We start from the raw sequence: 19,298 nt of genomic DNA, 5'->3' as shown, positions 1-19,298 counted from the left end.
CCCAGGCCCTACCTGGTACAATACTGAGTCCAGTCAGGGTTAAATTGGAACATAAACTTCTGTTTATTTATTGCAGTTTAACAAGCGTGTGGTTTCATAAACGGTATCAGTCCATTACTATCATGGGTTGCCTGTCCAGACCTATAACATCTGCTACCTGCTCTCTCATTAAACCACCTCTCAGATATTTACCGTATTTTTTGCTCTATAAGACTCACTTTTTCCCTCCTAAAAAGTAAGGGGAAATGTGTGTGCGTCTTATGGAGCGAATGCAGGCTGCGCAGCTATCCCAGAAGCCAGAACAGCAAGAGGGATTGCTGCTTTCACTGTGCAGCGATCCCTCTTGCTGTTCTGGCTTCTGAGATTCAGAATATTTTTTTCCTTGTTTTCCTCCTCCAAAAACTAGGTGCGTCTTGTGGTCTGGTGCGTCTTCTAGAGCGAAAAATACGGTACTTGTCTTCCTAGTTCCTAACTGTTCCTGACTCAGCTTATTTTGCTACACTAACTCAACCTACTCACAGACTCTATTCCAATTCACTCCCACTCCAACCAACCACCCAACTCCCAATGAACTGCTCCCTTCGCCCCTCCCAGAGCTGGTTTTATAGTCCCCCTGACTCTACCCCCTGGGTTCTGACTGGGTAACATGTTTAACTATTTCACCTCCAACACTCTCATATGTTAACATAACACCATGTTGTCTATCACAGGGCTTTAAATGAAGGGTGTGAATGTGGTCTAATTTCAGTGGTGGTAGGTGAGGCTTGGTGCCAGTCCAGTTCTCTGTGGGTGCAACGTTCTCACTGAGACTCCTGCCTAATAGCATAGTTCCTACTTACCATCTCCTGTTCTGATAAGGCCAGTAGACTCCCAGCTTTGCTATCAGGCTTGAGTTGCTACTAACTAAAAAATGCAAACAGTTAAAGAACTTGGGATCTGAGATTGTAAGACACAGCAAAATAGGAGATAAAGCCAAGATCCTCAGAACAGGATGTTCTGTGTAATTTGCATTGCAGTGCAAGCTACAAATTTGATGTTTTGTGCCGAATTCTGCATCCTGTGGACTTCTTTCATTATAAAAGCAAGTTTCTAGTTACCAATGGCTCTGAAGTTATACTTGACAGTAGAAGATACTAGGAAGGAAGGATTCCCAGTTTTAACAGGGGTTAAAACTTAAGACCACTCATTTCCCCCACCCTATTCTCATGACTGGCAGAAACATAATACAGTAAGGGAGTGGGGAGGTTGTCAAGTTGGCTAATTTACATAATTTATGCTGATTGTATAATTAATGGTTCATGATTGAGAATTCTGCTGTACTTGGGTGCCGAGTTGTTTTCTTTTTATTAGCTGAAGGGCATAAACAGCCATGCACACAATTCTTGAAAATTACTTTTGCTTTCCCTTGGTTAATGCTGTACTTCTCTGAAATTAACCAGTGTGGAGTTAACCCACTGTTTTCACATTCTTGTGGTCTAAATGCATATTGTTTAGCTTAATGACCTGAACTTCAGTCCTCTCAAAAATTGCAGTTATTATGAATCAGCGTGACTAAGCAAATGTAATCACTCTGAGCTGAAATGTAAACATTTTCCTAAGGCAAACTTGGCATGCTTTTCTGTTCCTTTCCCTTGTCTTTCTATCTGCCTTAAACTATTAATAGTATTTTAAGCACAGAATAATATAGAATTGTAGAGCTGGAAAGGGATCTTGAGCAACCACCATTTTGTAATCTACATTCATCCTCAAGTGGACATCAAAATGATTCTTCCCCCTGTCACATTTTAATGGTCATTTTACAAGCAGTTGTAGCAGCAAAAAGCTGGAATGTCCAAGCTGGCCTGTTGCCTCCTTCCTCCTTTCCCAGGATCCTGAGAGACCCTTTCCCACATTCTGTGGGGCGAACAAACACACAAACACACACTACAAAGCAGAGCCAAAAGTGTAAATGTCTCTCTCTCATCAGATCTCCGCTCCCCCCCCCCCACTCCTTTTCAGGGAGCTAAATTTTTATGTCTGGCATTTCCACTTCAAAAAGAATCTTCTGTAGGGCAGCTAGGAAAAAAATAAATCTGTGCTTGAGGCCTTAGAGATCCTTATCAGTCAGAAGAGACAGTGGGGAACTAGATGGACTAACAGGCTGGTTCAGTGGGGTGCTGGCCTGGGGAGACCCAGGTTTGAATCCTCACACAGCTGCAAAGGAGCTGAACGCTTCAGGCTCGCCTACTTCCCTCTGCATGACAGTCCCCTCCAACCAATCCTTGCTCCTGGCAAACCTATAGTTTTGCCGTTTGGGCTGACTTGCCCAAGCTGCGGTTTGCTCTTGATCCTGACTTGCAGCTATGTGCTCAGGACCTGATCTCGTGGGCCTTTCCCAAACAACAGAATTGGTGGACCCTCCCAGCAGGATGCTGAGCTCATTGTCTTGTTTTTTGGGCCCCACCCATGTGTGGGTGGCTGGGCCATTTAACCACGACCACAGCTGCAATGGAGTTGACTTTCTCAGGAGCTGCTGCTCTTATATAGCCAAAACAGTGTTTGAAAGGTTCTGTAATGCTTCCCAGGGCTGGCAGGGCCTTCTGTCTGGATCCCTCATGCCCCCAACCCCAGAGATCCGGTGTGGGAGACTTCCTGATATTGCAGAACTACAACTCCCATCATTCCTGGCCATTGACCAACTCCATTGCTGGAGTTGTAGTTCAACCACATCTGGAGGGCCGAAGGTTCCGCACGCCTGCTATAGATCTTTCTCCATTATAGGCTAGGTCTGTACTCCTCTGTACAGAGCAGAGTATTTTAAGAGCAGACTTACGTAGCTATGTTTCTGTTCTGCCTTGTTAAATATTAATCTCCAGACTGTTCCCCACGGTGCAGAGGAGTTCTGTGGCTGCTGCCTTAGTGAGTGCTGACCTGGCGTTCTTCCTTCCTATCTTATGTATTGAGGTCATGGCGGACCTGTTCCGGGGCCATAATGGCAAGAGCTGGGCTCCTGCTAAGCGCCTCTTAAAAGCTTTGTGGAAACGTGAAGAAACGGACGGCAATATCTCAAGCCCCCCACCTCAAAAACCCACAACCCTCACTCGATAGGTAGCTCTCTCGTAATTATTTTAAATGACCTCTGGATTTACAGTTCTTAATCGTTGCTGCAAATTGGACTCTTGGCTTGTAGTCTGTAAACATTAGCTAGCGCAAGTGGGATAATTAAACCTCCGGGACACATTATCACAGATCACGTGTGGAAGGCTTAGACTGAGCTGAACAGGAACTCGAGGGGAGCTTGGAGAAACTGCGACGTGTTTCTACAACAAATAACGAAAATAGTTGAATAATGCCTTAAAAGTGCAGGCCAGTCTTCCAAGTTCTTAAAAAAACCCAAAAACAAAACACCAAACATGTGAGGTGGACGGATAACACTTTTGAGCAGCCTTTCTCAACCTTAGGTTCCCATATATTGTTGGACTACAACTCTCATCATCCCTGGCCATTGGTCCTGTTAGAGAGGCATGATGGGAGTTTTAGTTCATTGTCATCTGGGGACCCAGGGCTGACACAGGCTACATTAGAGGGTTACTTCAAACTGCTGAGAGACACCAAGGAGTCTCTTGTGTCAGGGCATATATAGGGCTGCTGCTTGGAGTGAAGCAGTCAGGTCCTGCATCCATAGCAGTGACCAGCGGAGGAATGACCTTTTGGAGGAACATAGAGAGAAGAATTCCCATGGTGTATCTGCAAGTAGCGCAAGCAGACACCTTCATCTGCCCCAGCTGCAACAAAAAAAGTATCTCCCATATCAGTCTCTACATCAGCGGTCAGCAAACTTTTTCAGCAGGGGGTCAGTCCACTGTCCCTTAGACTATTTTTTTTTTGGGGGGGATGAACGAATTCCTATGCCCCACAAATAACCCAGAGGTGCATTTTAAATAAAAGGACACATTCTACTAATGTAAAACCACGCTGATTCCCGGATCATCCATGAGCCAGATTTATAAGGCGATTGGGCTGGATCCAGCCCCTCGGCCTTAGTTTGCCTACCCATGCTCTACAGCCACAGCAGGCACTGTAACTCTTGAATGGATTGACTCCACCCCAAAAGGCTTACTCCTCCATTGTCTTCCAAGACAGACAGATGCCAGCAACTGGCTGTATAGAGTTTATCTAACCACTTACTATAGGGGCAAGGCTTTCTCTCTCTCAGGGATTATTAATTGTATATGTAGGCACTGATTAATAAAGGAAGTTAATGCTCAGTATTGGGGATTAGCAGAGGAAAGGCACCTTCCTGGTTGGTGATCTGAATCAATATAACTTCTTCTCAAAATAATTCCACTGGGAATGTTGCAAATGCCCTCCCCATCTGTGACTCCCAGCAACTGGTGTTTAGAAGCATAGTGTCTCCCAACAGTGGAGCTTAAAACATGACCATTGTGCAGGGACGCGGACTTAGAAAAAATATTGGGGGGGCCCGGGAAAGCTCATGAATAATAAATAAGCTCATGAATATGCAAATAAAGTGGCTCCAGCCCTAAGTAGGGCAAGCCACGCCCCCCAGCCAGCCGATTGGCTGGCTGGGAGGTGTGGCCAGTCGGGATTCCCCTGTTCTCGCGGGATTTCCGGCAGTGCCTCCGATTAGGGCGCGCGGCTGGCTGGCTGGCGAAGGAGCAGGTGAGGAGGAGGCGGGGGACGGCGGCGGCGCTCTGCTGAAAGGGCGCCCGCCCGAGATTATTGGGGGGGCTGAGCCCCCCCAAAAATTTTTTTGAGGGGGCTCGAGCCCCCTCAAGCCCCATGGAGTCGGCGCCTATGCCATTGTGTTTAAGTAGCCATCACAATAGCCATATCTTCCATGAATTTGTCAAACCCCCTCCTGCTTTTGAAGCCATCCAATATCTTTTGTACTTCTGCAAACCTTGGGCCTCTCCCAAGTTTGCTGAGACCTCCCTCCTGTGCCTTAGTGGTGCTGTTTTGGCACTGGCAGTTAGTTGCAGCCTGAAAATTGTGGAAGGAATGACAAATGAAATGTCTACAACTCTCTTGCTATTTCCTGCTCTCCCCCTCCTCTTTCAAGAGTCTTCCCTTGGCTGCTTACCAGATGACTCCAGCTGAGTTAGAGAGTTCAGCATCCTTTCTCCTTGCAGCCTTGCTAGACTCACAATGTCCATCTAGCAACGAATCCCTTGATACTCTTTCAACACCAGAGAGTTTGGGTGAAGCCATGCTAAGGTGCTGGTGATGATGAAAACTGCCTGTTCAGGTCTTTAGAGGCAGGAAGGATCACTCAGTTAGTAATTTGAGACTTACTAAAATCCTGGGCTTTGTTGTTGTTGATGATGATAATATTTTTTTATTTTGGTTGCTCCAGCCACTCTGGGCAACTTCCAGCATAGAAAATATTAGAAACATTAGAAAAACATAGAAAATATTAAATTTTTAAAAGCTTCCCTATACAGGGCTGCCTTCAGATGTTTCCTAAATGTTATCGAATTACTCCTTAACATCGGGTGGAAGGCATTCCACAGGGTGGGCACCACTACCAAAAAGGCCCTCTGCCTGTAAAGAACGCCTGAATGAGCCTTAAACCGAAAATTGCTTTCAGTTGTGCACATTTTATTTTTAAACTGCTTCACAAACCCTTAGGTTTTGCTTTCTCCAAAATATGCTGGTCAGGCACAATGGAAGTCCTTACAGCAGCTTTGCAAATTGGGGAAGCGTTGCTTTTTCTCCATGCTCTGGCCTTCTGTGGCTTCCTTTACCACCGCCTGCACCTGCAGTTCTCTTCCTACTCTATTCAGGTAAAAAGAAAAGTGTCTAGAACAGCGCCCCCGCTTTCCCCTCCTGAACCTGGGGAGCCAGGATAGTGTAGACGTTAAGCAGTACTTGAGGCTAGCAAGAAAAACATGCCTGTTACGGCATTTGCAAATGACTGGCTGCACCTCGCCTGTTCCTTCACGGTTACCCTCAGTCTTGCTTCTGTGGTGCTGCGTGTGTCAAGGAGATGCTGCACGCGCCCATTGCCACGTGAGTGCCACACTCCCTAGTGTGACATTGAAAAAGCTAAAGTCTGTCAGGGGAGGAGAAACATGGGAAGGGAGATGGGGAGAAACTGGTGTTGTGGCTGCCTCCCAAATGGAGTCTGAACAGGGGTGAGGCCGGTGTGGGGGCGGGGAGGGAAAGCAAAATTAGCCAACTCTGGCTGCATCCTCTTCTTGCAGAAGAAGCACAGAAATAAATGAAACCACTTCTCCTCAGACACGCTTTCAGTGCCTGCCCTTCCTTGCAAAGACAGAATGAAGGCACATCCAGTAAGTGGGCACCCTGTCTACAGTGGAATCCTGATTTAAGATAGCTCTTCATTTTTGAAGTGTCAAGATCAGGGGTCAGCAACCTTTTCCAGCCATGGGCCGGTCCACCGTCCCTCAGACCATGTGGTGGGCCGGACTATATTTTGAAGAAAAAAAAGAACAAATTCCTATGCCCCACAAATAACCCAGAGATGCATTTTAAATAAAAGCACACATTCTGTTCATGTAAAAACACCAGGCAGGCCCCACAAATAACCCAGAGATGCATTTTAAATAAAAGGACACATTCTACTCATGTAAAAACACGCTGATTCCTGAACTGTCCGCAGTCTGGATTGAGAAGGCGATTGGGCTACATCTGGCTCCGGGGCCTTAGGTCGCCTACCCCTGGTCAAGATGATCAGTTTCTTGCCCCATCCTCCGAGCCCAGAAGAAAGAGGGAGGCAGCTCTGCTTTCAGCTATTAGAGAACTGTGTTCTGGGCAGGGTGAGTTTAGCTCTTACACTTGGCTCATAGCTGCACCTCTCTAACTTGGCAGTGGGAGTGTACATTTTTGGGACTCACTCTTTGTAAGCAGTTTTAATGTTGCATTTTCGATTGCCGTAACCTACCCAGGCACCTTAGGGTGAAGGGCAGGTAATAAATTAAAATATTGTGATTAACAATATCGTAGTAGTGCCCTTAGATCACGGGTTCCCAAAAGTATGGCCCGTGAGCTTCATTCTGGTGGCCCGTGAAGTATCTGTAAAAATGCAATTAAAATTCATAGAGTATATAATGTAGCACATTGCAGTTTCTACAGCAGGCAGCAAAATCAATAAGTAGTCTGCCAAGACACTCAGCATTTTTCAGGTGATCCACGGGAAAACAAGTTTGGGAACCACCGCTGCTCTAGATCAAAAGTCTGTCTGTCTGGGGAGCCTTGCCCACTCAGTTGCTTAGGATTTCCCTGCTCCCCTTTTCTTCATGGAAGTGTGTGACAGGCCACATTGCAGGAGCATTGTGGACCCAGAGCTTGTTTTTAGCTTGCTCCGGGAGACTAGGCAAGTGGCTATTTACAAGTTAATATCTGAGGAAACAGGAAGCCTATGGAGACTAGGAAATGATGAGAGAAAGAGAAGGGGAACTATGTGCCCACGGCCAATGAACTCTCTGGTTTCTGAGTCTACAGCAAATGCTGCCGTAGTGTTTGCAACCTTTCTTTGCCGCAATGAGGACTAAGAAAGTGCTTTTTGTATTAACAGGTGTACTAGGTTTCTGTGGATTCCAGGTCTTGTACTTTTTAAAAAAGATATAGCTGTATGCAGCATACACCTAAATATACAGGCTTTTGACAGTTCTGAGAGTGGAAACATATTGCCTTATGAGGATCACTTCATGTAGATAGGGGGTGCTTGAATTACACTGAAACGTTGATATTGACATAGGCCTGTCCAATAATCTGGCACATACTGAAACTGGTGGGAGTAGAATTTAATTCCTCAATCTACAATTAATGTACTGCAAGTGCTGCTACAACCTGAGGACAAACATAACTAGCTAAACTGTTCCACTTGCCAGGAAATGTAAATTGAATTCTGTAGGTTTCTCAGAAAGCTTAAGCAATAAGTGAAGTGAATTAACGGAAGTGAATTGCTTAAATGAAAGCACGTTGACCATTGTCTTTCCTTGGCACAGTTCTGTAGGTTACAGCATCCTGTGCTAAGTAAAATGTGATGTGGACAGATTGTTTAAGTCATGTGTAAATGGATTAAAATAATCTAATTTGTTTCTCACCAGCCAGTGCTAAGTAGACTGGGCTATATGAAAACGTATGCAGGGCTCAATGCAATTCATTCAGCATCTTTTGTAGGCTTTCATGCATTTAAATTGTACAGGTCTGTTTATCCAAGGGGTTGTTGGAAAGAAGTTTAGCTGCAGCTCCCCCACCCCCCTTACAACAATTGAACTGATTCCTCAGAACATTTACATATGAACATTTGTGCTGCTTTCCAGCTACACAGCCTCAGTACAGGTTAAATTGTAGTTCTTGTTGCAAAAATTATAGCAACTCTTTACAGCAACCCTTTTCAAGAAAGACTTGTTAAAAAAGCAGAATATACAAAATCATTTATTTGAACCCACAGGTATTAAACATGATGAAAGGAAGCTTTTGAGACACACAGGGCTTCTCTTCTTGGAGCTTAAATAATTAGGAAGATAATGGCACCTGGCTGGCTTTTGCCAACAATGTTTGGAGGCATCCCTCAGTGCCAAAGTAGAGGAAGGAAGTTACTACAGAGGCCAACTCTCTCTAGTTACCAGAGAAGGTCCCTATTGCCTTGTCCCTGCTTCTGGTAAACCATTATCCTGCCATCCCCATTTCTGCCATGCAAGCATGCTTGCTTTTGGTATTTTTTAGTGTAAGCTGCTGGTAAGTTGCTTAATGTTATCATTCACCTTGTCTGCTAGTTCATTGATCTTTAACTAGTGACTAGGATCCGCTGCTGGGTTGCAGTGTCATCTAAGATGGGTCACAACCTGGAACAGCAGCAGTATACAAATCTATGGTAAATTTTAAAAAAGAAATAGGTCCTCAAATGCATGTTTGAGTTCAAAGTGGGCCCCAGATCTGAAAACATGGAAGATTAGAACACATGCGTCTCATTGTGTACCACATGAGCATTGAGGTGCCAGCTTTCCATTTCACTCACTGCAATCAGTACTATTTCACCACGAAGGATAGTATTGTAGACAAATAGGGGGGGGGGGTTGGCTATAACTTTTATCATAATAACCATTGCCCTCTTGGCTGCTGGACCTGTGAAGGACAGGGCTGTTGTAGATTAAATGAATATAGCGTCCAAGTGATAGTAATTGTAGTCATAGTGGAGCTTACTAAGTGATCTTTGACTTGAGAATAGGAGTTTTATAGTGTAGCAAATCCCTGTTTTCATCTGTGACAAGCTGGAAGTATAGCACAGGGGTATGTTGCAGCAGACAGTTAATTAGTTTGTTCATGAAGTTGCCTCCAGGGACAAAGTAGTAAATGAAAAATGTGTTTCCTCTAGAGGGAGAACTACTTAGGTGCAAGGCATGGCTATATCTGCATCCAGGCCTTGTGGGACTCTTGGAAGTGAGGGGTAAAAGCCTCATCCAAAGTACAACAGCAGTTTATCTTATCAAAGCTGGAGGTTAATGTGGAAGGTGTATAGTGTAGATGCCTGGATAGCTCAGTTGGTTAGAGCATGGTATTGATAATGCCAGGGTTGCAGGTTTGATTCCTGTATGGGACAATGCATATTCCTGCATTGAAAGGGGTTGGATGATCCCCAAGAGTCCCGTCCACCTCTACAATTCTATGATTCCAAGTACAAAATGTATTGTCTTGTTTCCTAGTTCTGCTGGATCTCTCAGCGGCCTTTGATACAATCGACCATAACATCCTTCTGGACCGTCTAGAGGGGTTGGGAGCTGGGGGCACTATTATACAGTGGTTTCGCTCCTTCCTCCTGGGCCGTGTTCAGAAAGTGGTGGTGGGGGATGAGTGTTCAGACCCTTGGGCCCTCACTTGTGGGGTGCCTCAGGGTTCCGTCCTCTCCCCCATGTTTTTTAACATCTATATGAAGCCGCTGGGAGAGATCATCAGGGGGTTTGGACTGGGTGTCCATCAATATGCAGATGATACCCAGCTCTACCTCTCTTTCAAATCAGAACCAGTGAAGGCGGTGAAGGTCCTGTGTGAGTGCCTGGAGGCGGTTGGAGGATGGATGGCGGCTAATGGATTGAAGTTGAATCCTGACAAGACAGAAATACTGTTCTTGGGGGACAGGGGGCGGGCAGGTGTGGAGGACTCCCTGGTCCTGAATGGGGTAACTGTGCCCCTGAAGGACCAGGTGCGTAGCCTGGGAGTCATTTTGGACTCACAGCTGTCCATGGAGGCGCAGGTTAATTCTGTATCCAGGGCAGCTGTCTACCAACTCCACCTGGTACGCAGGCTGAGACCCTACCTGCCCATGGACCGTCTCGCCAGAGTGGTGCATGCTCTAGTTATCTCCCGCTTGGACTACTGCAATGCGCTCTACGTGGGGCTACCTTTGAAGGTGACTCGGAAACTACAGCTAATCCAGAATGCGGCAGCTAGACTGGTGACTGGGGGCAGCCGCCGAGACCACATAACACCGGTCTTGAAAGACCTACATTGGCTCCCAGTACGTTTCCGAGCACAATTCAAAGTGCTGGTGTTGACCTTTAAAGCCCTAAACGGCCTCGGCCCAGTATACCTGAAGGAGCGTCTCCACCCCCATCATTCTGCCCGGACGCTGAGGTCCAGCGCCGAGGGCCTTCTGGCAGTTCCCTCATTGCGAGAAGCAAAGCTACAGGGAACCAGGCAGAGGGCCTTTTCGGTAGTGGCGCCCGCCCTGTGGAACGCCCTCCCATCAGATGTCAAAACGATAAACAACTACTTGACATTCAGAAGACATCTTAAGGCAGCCCTGTTCAGGGAAGTTTTTAATGTATGATATTTTAGTGTTTTTTTGGTTTCTATGGAAGCCGCCCAGAGTGGCTGGGGAAACCCAGCCAGATGGGCGGGGTACAAATAATAAATTATTATTATTATTATTATTATTATTATTATTATTATTATTATTATTATTATTATTATTATTATTATTATCTCTAGCTTTACTCCTGCCTTATTTTGAATGCTAGAGGGCTTCAACTTCCAATGGTACAAATGTGCTGAAGACATCTGCTTTACCCCTGACCTTCCTAGAAGGTCTGAAGGGGGCTCATAATAAGCGCATTTGACTGAACGCACTTGCAAGCCCCTTGTGATCGGGAACCCTGACCATGGGGAGACTTGCAAGTGCATTCAAGCAGAAGACCCTCTCAGATCTTTCTGCTCAATGCAGAAAAGTTGGGAGTCCGTGGGTGGACCTGTCTCTACTCGCTAGTTCTAACCCTTGTGAGGTCTTTCAAATGCTTTCGTAGGACACCCGGCTTCCAGTTACTTGTTGGTTGGAACTTTCCCAGCCAGCACAAACGTTCTTTTATTAAACTGGCCATTGAAAGGAATGTAGTTATCCAATGGAAAAGCCTTGTTTGGTGTGTTGAGAAGAGGTGGTAATAGCACTGCACACCTATAATCCTGCACCCCAGCTCCTTTGCTTCTTTGCGAATAGAAGAAGCATTTTTGCTCCATGCCTCCCTCCTTATTGCCCCAGTCTTTTGATTCCACTGCAATTTTAATAGTAGGGAAAGACATTTAGATGGAGGGGTTAATGATGCAACATTGAAAGCTCCGGTTTGCACTCACTGCAGTCAGGAAATACAAAGCTTGGTTTGAGTGCCAATTGAACACTCCATTTCCTGGCTAAGCTTGCTATTTAGGTTTTTTTTTTTAAGGCTGCATAGAACCTGTGTCTGTATGTTTCTCTATGCCTTCCTGTTTGCACATTTCAGTTTGTCAATAGCAATATTTCTTCCTTTGAAAGAAGCACTCTGGTAGATATAAAGTGCTGTGCCAAACGGAAATGGTGTGCTTCGTTTAGCGTTTTGATAGCAACCTGTCTGAACTATATGCTTATCATTCCGGAAAAGCAAAAGGCTGCTCTTCCTGCATACGGCTTCCTGTGCATGTCTATCAGCTGCAGCAGGCTCTCGATCTCAGCATCATTAGGAGACTTGGGAAGTTTGCAAGTGCCACAATTCAGAGAGACCTGGAGATCATAAAGCCTTTGGGTTAGCCCAGAAGCCGTGTGTGGATGTTACAGCTGTAGCAGTCCCAAATGCTGACTTAGCCATCTTTGCAGGAAGATAAAGCAATTTTATTTGGCCCTAAAATATTTTTACTGTACCTGTCTGTTAGAAGGCAGGCTGAATATTGGTTCTAGATAGCTTAGAGGTTTTGTCCCTCCATTATCTTGACTGTTTGCACTGTCTATTCTTGCTTGCCCTTCTTCTGCTTGTCCACATTCTCCTGTTTGTGAGAAGTGATGTAGAATCCTGTGGCACAGTATATAATCTGGAAACCAGAAAATCCCTGATTCAAATCTCACTCCAGCTCTGAACTGTTTAATAGCCTTAGGAAAGTATATCTTATGTATCAGCCCTATATTTCAAACGGGCTGTTCATAACTGCTGGCACTGGATGCTCGGATATGTGCTCTCCAACATTTTAGCAATAGGCCGTTGAAGGTCTCAAGTCCCTGCAATATTCCACTCATGTTTGGAACAGCTGTTCTGTGGGAGGCAGGAGGATGGGACTTGTTTGATTAAGTTGTAGTTAGTGTTGCAGAGGAAGGCGAGAGAGCAAAGATGTAGCTGGGTGAAACACATGAATGGAAGTGCTTTGTTTACCCCTTACCAACATGCACAAGGAAATTTAATTTTCATAATTAAAAGTTGTGTTTTGGAGCTGCCCTTTTGCTCAAACAACACCCTTAACAGTGTGAGTCCAATGTTATGAATGCTGAGCCAAAGCTTAGAATTCGAACTTTTTGAATTTGCTGTTGAATATTTTGGAGGCTGACATTTTGTGGTGGGCAATTAAGGAATCTTCTAGTTCTGGCAAAACATCTATGTTCTGTAGTATTGGAACTTCACTCCAAGAATGGATGGAGTGGTTCCTTTAAGTTCTGGAAATTATTGAGACTGATGTACTGATGTACCAGTGGAGTAATGGCATATATGTCCCAACTTTTAGGGGGAAAGAGCTTTGCTGGATTAAGCCAAGGTCTGTTGCTCCCTAGTAACTGGCATTCAGAGGCATATTGATTCTAAACTTGGAGGGAATGTGTGTATCACTGTCTATCTATCATTTATCTAACCATCTAATCTATCTATGCACCATTGATAGACCATGAATCTGTCTGATCCAGTTTTGAAGCCATCTAAAAGAGTGGCCATCAGTTACAGTTAATTCAATAAGTTAATAGCATGCTGAGCGCCTTTTTAATTTTAGTGGAACTCACAAATAACATTGGGAAGATGCTTGTTTAACAAGTTGTATTTGTAAAACAATAAGAAATGTAACTGGTTTAAGCAGTAAGGAAAGCTTTTAAAACATTTCTCCAGAAGTTTTAGTAGGCAATCTAGATCCAATGCTGTTTTTTTTCTAGGAGGATTGTGGGAAAGAGAACATCTAGCACAAGGGGGGGGGGGAGGGAAGGAATGTGCCCTCCTGGTTTACGTAGGATTTCTGAAATTCTACACTTCAAGAATATTGGGGAGTTTTTATTCCACCGTCTTCCATTCGCTGCCTAGAATAAAAGATATGGGAGAGCTATAAAAGTGTTGCTGTAGTAAATTATTAGAGGTTTTCTACTGATCCTGCAGCAGAGTTTTAAACAAGACCATATGCTGCTAGTTGCTTATTCCTTCTGCTCTCTCTGTGTTGCGGATTTCTGGTTCCACCTTATCAGACTGCACATCCAGTAATAAGGTCTTCTGGGTGATCTAAATTATTAAAGAGGTTCTTCTCCCTCTCTGTGAACTTCGAAAAATAACACATCTCTCTCTCTTCGTTCCTTCAGGCTCCAGACAAAAGGAAAGCATTAGAAGAGACCAAAGCATACACAACTCAGTCTTTGGCCAGTGTTGCTTATCAGATCAATGCACTGGCCAACAATGTGCTCCAACTACTGGATATCCAAGCGTCCCAGCTCCGGAGAATGGAGTCCTCAATCAATCATATTTCCCAGGTAATTTCCCCCCAGAGATGTTAAAGATATACTTTTCTTGGGTGTTCCAAAGATGTGAGAGATTTTTTGAGATGGTTCACGTGCAATGCCAGCTCATGGTTTGATAGTAATGTAAATAAGCCTCAGGCTTGCATATGCTTTCGTTCTCTAGTGTGTTCGGATCACCTTTTGTAGCTAGTCGTAGCACAGAAAGAAGAAATGCCATGGTGTAGCACAACTGGACGCCTTCATCTGTCCCATCTGCAACAAAGCACATCTCTTCTGTATCTGTTTCTACAGCCCAGGGGCACCAGTTTTTGGGGGTCTGATCCCTTTTGGGCCCTCCCAATATTTTTGGGTGGGGGCTGCACCCCTCCCATGTCCAAAGCACACGTGGGTGGAGCTGAGTGCAGCACACCTTCAGTGGCCAGCTTCTTCTCCTTCTGCAGAGGGGAGGGATGGCTGAAGCAGTGTGATGTTGCCCCAACCCCCAGTCACCCTTGCAAACTGGCATCTCTGCTACTGACGCAGCAAGTGCTGCGATCTTCCAACAGTTTGATTTCGCCCCCAAAGGCACGCCCCCTCCATTGCCAACTGAGACCGACGGATGCCAACAACAGTCACTACATTCACTTGCCCTCTGAACCAGTGTTTCAAATCACAATCAAACTACAGTTGTACCTTGGAAGTCGAACAGAATCCTTTCTGGAAGTCCATTCGACTTCCAAAATGCGGCTTCTGATTGGCTGCAGGAAGCTCTTGCAGCCAATTGGAAGCCCCGGTGGACGTTTGGCTTTCAAAAACAGTTTGCAAACCGGAACACTCACTTCCAGATTTGCAATGTTCTGGGGCCAAAACGTTCAAGAACTAAGCCGTTTGAAAACCAAGGTACGACTAATGTTAGATTCTGGTTTGGGAGGTAAGCGAGAGCCATAGTTTACTGAATGAATGGACTTCTTGTTACAGTTGCAGACTGTTAGCATTAGATACATAAAACAAACGGCTAAAGAGCAGATACATATAAATATACATTTTTTGGGTTTTATTTTTGAAATGGCAGGACATCAGCGGGTTTGTGGAAGTTGGGTGATATCCAGCTAAGTCATACTTAAGAGCACTGAAATTGGTAGACATAAGTTATTGGCGTCACTGATCACCCCTCCCCTAGACAGATTGTCTTTAATCTTATAAGCTTGTTTTATATCTTACTGGCTGCTTATTAATACTAATTGTGCCATAGTCTGAATTCTCTGCTGGTACAAAAGGTGCAGCCCCTTGTTTTGTTTAGCTCTTGGCTTGAGCTGAAGGCCTTGCTATGAAGAAAGCTTTTGAGTCACCTGATACATGAACTGTTTGCTAAAAGATTGTGAACAATTAATGCTTTGTAAAGCATTTTGAGAGTATTTAGCAAGGACACTTGTAGCTCTTTTGGTCATTAGGCCTTTTGAAAAATTAATCTCTGTTGTATAAGCCTCCCCAGACTTCTTTATAAAAGTTTAACTTATATCTAGCTCTAGCATTGTGAGGTTCTTTTTAAAAGTTAGCCAGTTGTTCTTCATTAACTTTATTTAAAAAACAGAATCCTATACCCAGCCTCTGTTTTCCACTTAGTTTACCTCTATGATAGTGTGTGTGTGTGTGTGTGTGTGTGTGTGGCTGTTAGAAACTGAGATATGAAAGCCAGGAGCCAAATGGCACCTTAAACCTAGGTTGTTGGCGCAACAACAGAATGTATAGGTGTGTTTTTTTTATAGCAAGAATACAAAGCTGAAAATGAATGAACTGCAGCTAAAATATTTTGTTCATTTTTCACATGTTCATTTTTCAGTCCTTCCCCTGCCCACCCACCTAATATTCTTAAGAGGGTCTCTTCTCCAGTCTTCAGAGAGTAGCTGGAAGTGGGGAGGCAGAAAAAAAGTCCCCTTTTCCTTCCACTCTGCAGTTTTTATCTGAAATGTTAGGTGTAGTACTGCTACCAGAGCTCAGAAACTCCTTGCACTTATGAAATTCCCTGTTGCAAAATGCACTCAGAACAAACACTGGCGCGCACACTGTCTTTTGAGTTAAGTCACTTTGTCTACATGGATAGGAAGAACTATAATCACTTACCGTATTTTTCACTCTATAAGACGCACCAGACCATAAGACGCACATAGTTTTTGGAGGAGGAAAACAAGAAAAAAGTATTCTGAATCCCAGAAGCCAGAACAGCAAGAGGGATCACTGTGCAGCGAAAGCAGCGATCCCTCTCGCTGTTCTGGCATTCGCTTCATAAGACGCACAAACATTTCCCCTTACTTTTTAGGAGGGAAAAAGTGAGTCTTATAGAGCAAAAAATACGGTATTTGTCAGCACTTTGCAGTGCAATGTGCTCCAGTGGAAGTTGTAGAAGGCAGATCTAGTGCATTGCATTCTGAGATTTTTTGAAGGCCTCTTTGGGATTTACACAAAAAAAGCAAAAACGTCTGCACATTCTGCTCCATCCTCCATTTAGTAACTACTTTCCTCCTAATCTGTGGCTTGAGTGTGACTACTGTGGTTCCCTTTGAGCATGGCTTGCTCGTCTACAAGATGGAATCAACTGTTGCATTTCCAATAGCTGTTAACTCTTAAGCAACTTCCTTTCAGCAGTTTCTCCTGCTAGGCTACTATACTTATTGTTAGGTTTCCCTTGGGGTTCAAAACACTTGTCGGACTTTGCTGTTCTTCCGCATTTCAGCATCTCTACCAGAAATGTCAGAGGAAGTTGGACTTTCTGAAAGAGCTGTTGAAAGGGAAATTGCTTGCTGCTACCATGGCCTCCTAGGGTCTTCCCAGTAAGGGTTTTGCTAAGTTGGTTGTGAAATCATATGCACTACTGAAGTCCCAGATTTTCAGTAAGCCTTACCTGGGCAGTTACTGTTAGCAAAATAGGTCCCAGCTTGCTTGGTTAAGTGCCACCAATTTGGGACAATGGCCTGTACTTCAAGGTAAAGTGTGGTTTTTAAGGCACCAGTTTTCAGACTGTTCTGGGGGCTTGAGGAATTCCTTAGAAACCTCTTAGGAGTTTCTGTATTGAGGGCAAGATTCACAGAAAGGCATGAATAGAGGACAAACTTCCACTGCTATTGAACTGTGTAGCCACAGCGAAGCAGTGTGTGTGAATGTGTTCTGGGGCGCCCTCTCAGTTCGTGTGAGGTTACAATGACTGCAAGAAGTCTGTGCTATTCCGACATGAATAGTGTTCACCCTAAAATACATTCCCCAGAATACTCTGCAATGAGTAGGTTCTGTGGAAGATGGATGGAAGGGGTTTTTTTTGGCAGATGCATCCATGTGGAATGAAGACCATGGTTTTGTATGCTTTTATGTGTGAGGTGTGTGATACTTTATTTCAAAAACTGAGAGTTTAAAGAGTATCAGGGCATTTTTGTTTATTACTTAACCCAAATTCCCCACCACCACACACACCATTTGGAAATTGCCGAGGGTCTCGGTGGACCCCTTTATGACTTTATTCCCCTGTTGTAATGTGCTGCAATAGACACTGTATGGTTTTTCGTTGTATTTTTATTGCGTCTTTTATTTCTTACGTATTGTATTTTGTTGTTTTATAATTTGAATTAAAAATACAATATAAGAAGTAAAAGAAGCAATAAAAAAATACAATTGAAAGTCAATATAAATACTTAATGGTATGGCTGTGCCATCCTTCTCACATCTTCAACCACAAATCTGCACGCACACATAAATGAAGTTCTTCTTGTGGGCCACTGTGGGCCACAGTTTGGGAACTTCTGACTAAACCCACATGCATGGAATCAAGCAGTTGTTTGAAATTCATAGCCTTAGTGGATGTTTTGAGGGCTTGTAAAGAATTGCATGAAAACAGGAAGGTTATATTCTAAAATGGTATTACCATTCTAAGCCTGGCAACTTCTAGCTACATAAGTGGGAAGCCCTTTTGACACTTCTGGAAAGATGTCTGAGCATCAGCAGGTATCCCGGAAGGAGTTCTACAGCTAGAGCTATTTCTGGAGTATTCAATGTCTTGCTTAATGCAAACTATTTAAAGCACAGATTCAGGAATAAAAACAATATCTTGTGCAGCCTTAATGCATTGTGGTGTTTGAAAGCTCCTGCTTATGATCTGGTTTTTTTAAAATAAAAAAATAATGAATATTTTTTTTCAAATGCCAGGGATTTGTAAAGCCAGAAGCTGTTGTGTTATAACTATGGAACAGACTTCAAGAGAGTTTTCTCTGCAGCGCTCTATTTTAGGATTATATTTTCAATATGTAATTTTTGATCCATAAAAAGTTACCAGAAAATAATCAGTTAGTGCTGAAATAGCGTAAATGCTGCTGCTATGATTAATGCACAAATACTTCTTTTCAAAAAGTTGCGTAATATTCAGCACTAAAAACTCTGATACCCAAGGTTTTTCATGCATTTATAGCTCTGATTTGTGTCAGTGGGTGGGGGTGGGTGGGTGTATAATTTCTCACAAAATAAAAAGCTGCTTCTGAACAATGCTTTCCTTTTTATATGTAACCTGGTATTATCAAACCACCAAATGTTCTGAAATCACATCAGACCTCAATTGTCTTCAGCATGAGATGTTCTTGATGTATGTGGTATTTGTCCTCTGGATGAATTCCAGTTTCCCCGTGCTTCTTCCAGCCCAATGATGATTAGAATCAGCATTTTGAAATTGGGCACTTGATGTCGATGATCATAATATTCTTTTGTATTTGTCTTAAACCAATTTTAATATTGTATTTTTAAATTGCTGTAACCCAGCCTGGGAACTTATGGTGAAGGGTGAGTAAGAAATTGAATGTAATAACAACAGGAGCAGGAGTTATGAACGCATTTGATAATTATCATCATGTAAATGGAACAATAGCATTTATATGGTGCTTTTAGAGTGTTCAAAACACTTTGCATTGTCGTGCTGTAAGCAAGGGTGGGGGAACTATGTTTCTCCAGGGACCACCTGTCATGCTGGCTAGGACTGATGCTGTAAAGTGAGGAAGATGTCGATACCATTAAACATGCTATACGTTCTTGAAGAGTATGAACAGTTATTCCCCGCTCACCTCACCTTGCCATGAAATAAATAAATAAAACAACTTGGAATGAAGCTACAGACAACCAATCTCTTCTGAGCTGAGATTCTTTTAAAAGAATATAGCAGGTTTGCTGCAAAAGTTTTGTTGGACTTAAGGTCCTTTGCTTGTTGTAGAACGGTGTGGGGAACCGTTGGCTCTCCAAATGCTGCTGAACTACAGTGCCCATCATCCTATCCATTGGCCTTATTTGCTGGGGCTGATGGGAGTTGTAGTTCAGCAGCATT

The 19,298-nt window shown here is 43.8% G+C and overlaps 1 protein-coding gene across 10 annotated transcripts in view; it reads left to right on the top strand.

Moving 5' to 3' along the window:
• Positions 1-19,298, top strand: part of ABI1 (abl interactor 1) — a 102,960-nt gene that overhangs the window by 26,516 nt on the left and 57,146 nt on the right. For all 10 annotated transcript variants that reach the window (XM_081163234.1, XM_081163230.1, XM_081163232.1 and 7 more), the window contains exon 2: positions 13,814-13,981. In XM_081163234.1, coding sequence (XP_081019360.1) covers positions 13,814-13,981 — 168 coding nt within the window. The remainder of the gene's footprint in view (positions 1-13,813; positions 13,982-19,298) is intronic.

The sequence above is a fragment of the Podarcis bocagei genome (genome assembly GCF_964188305.1).
Source record: "Podarcis bocagei genome assembly, chromosome: 12".
Lineage (NCBI taxonomy): Eukaryota > Metazoa > Chordata > Lepidosauria > Squamata > Lacertidae > Podarcis > Podarcis bocagei.
The sequence above is the reverse complement of the archived record's forward strand: the minus strand, read 5'-3'. Positions and strand labels throughout refer to the sequence as shown.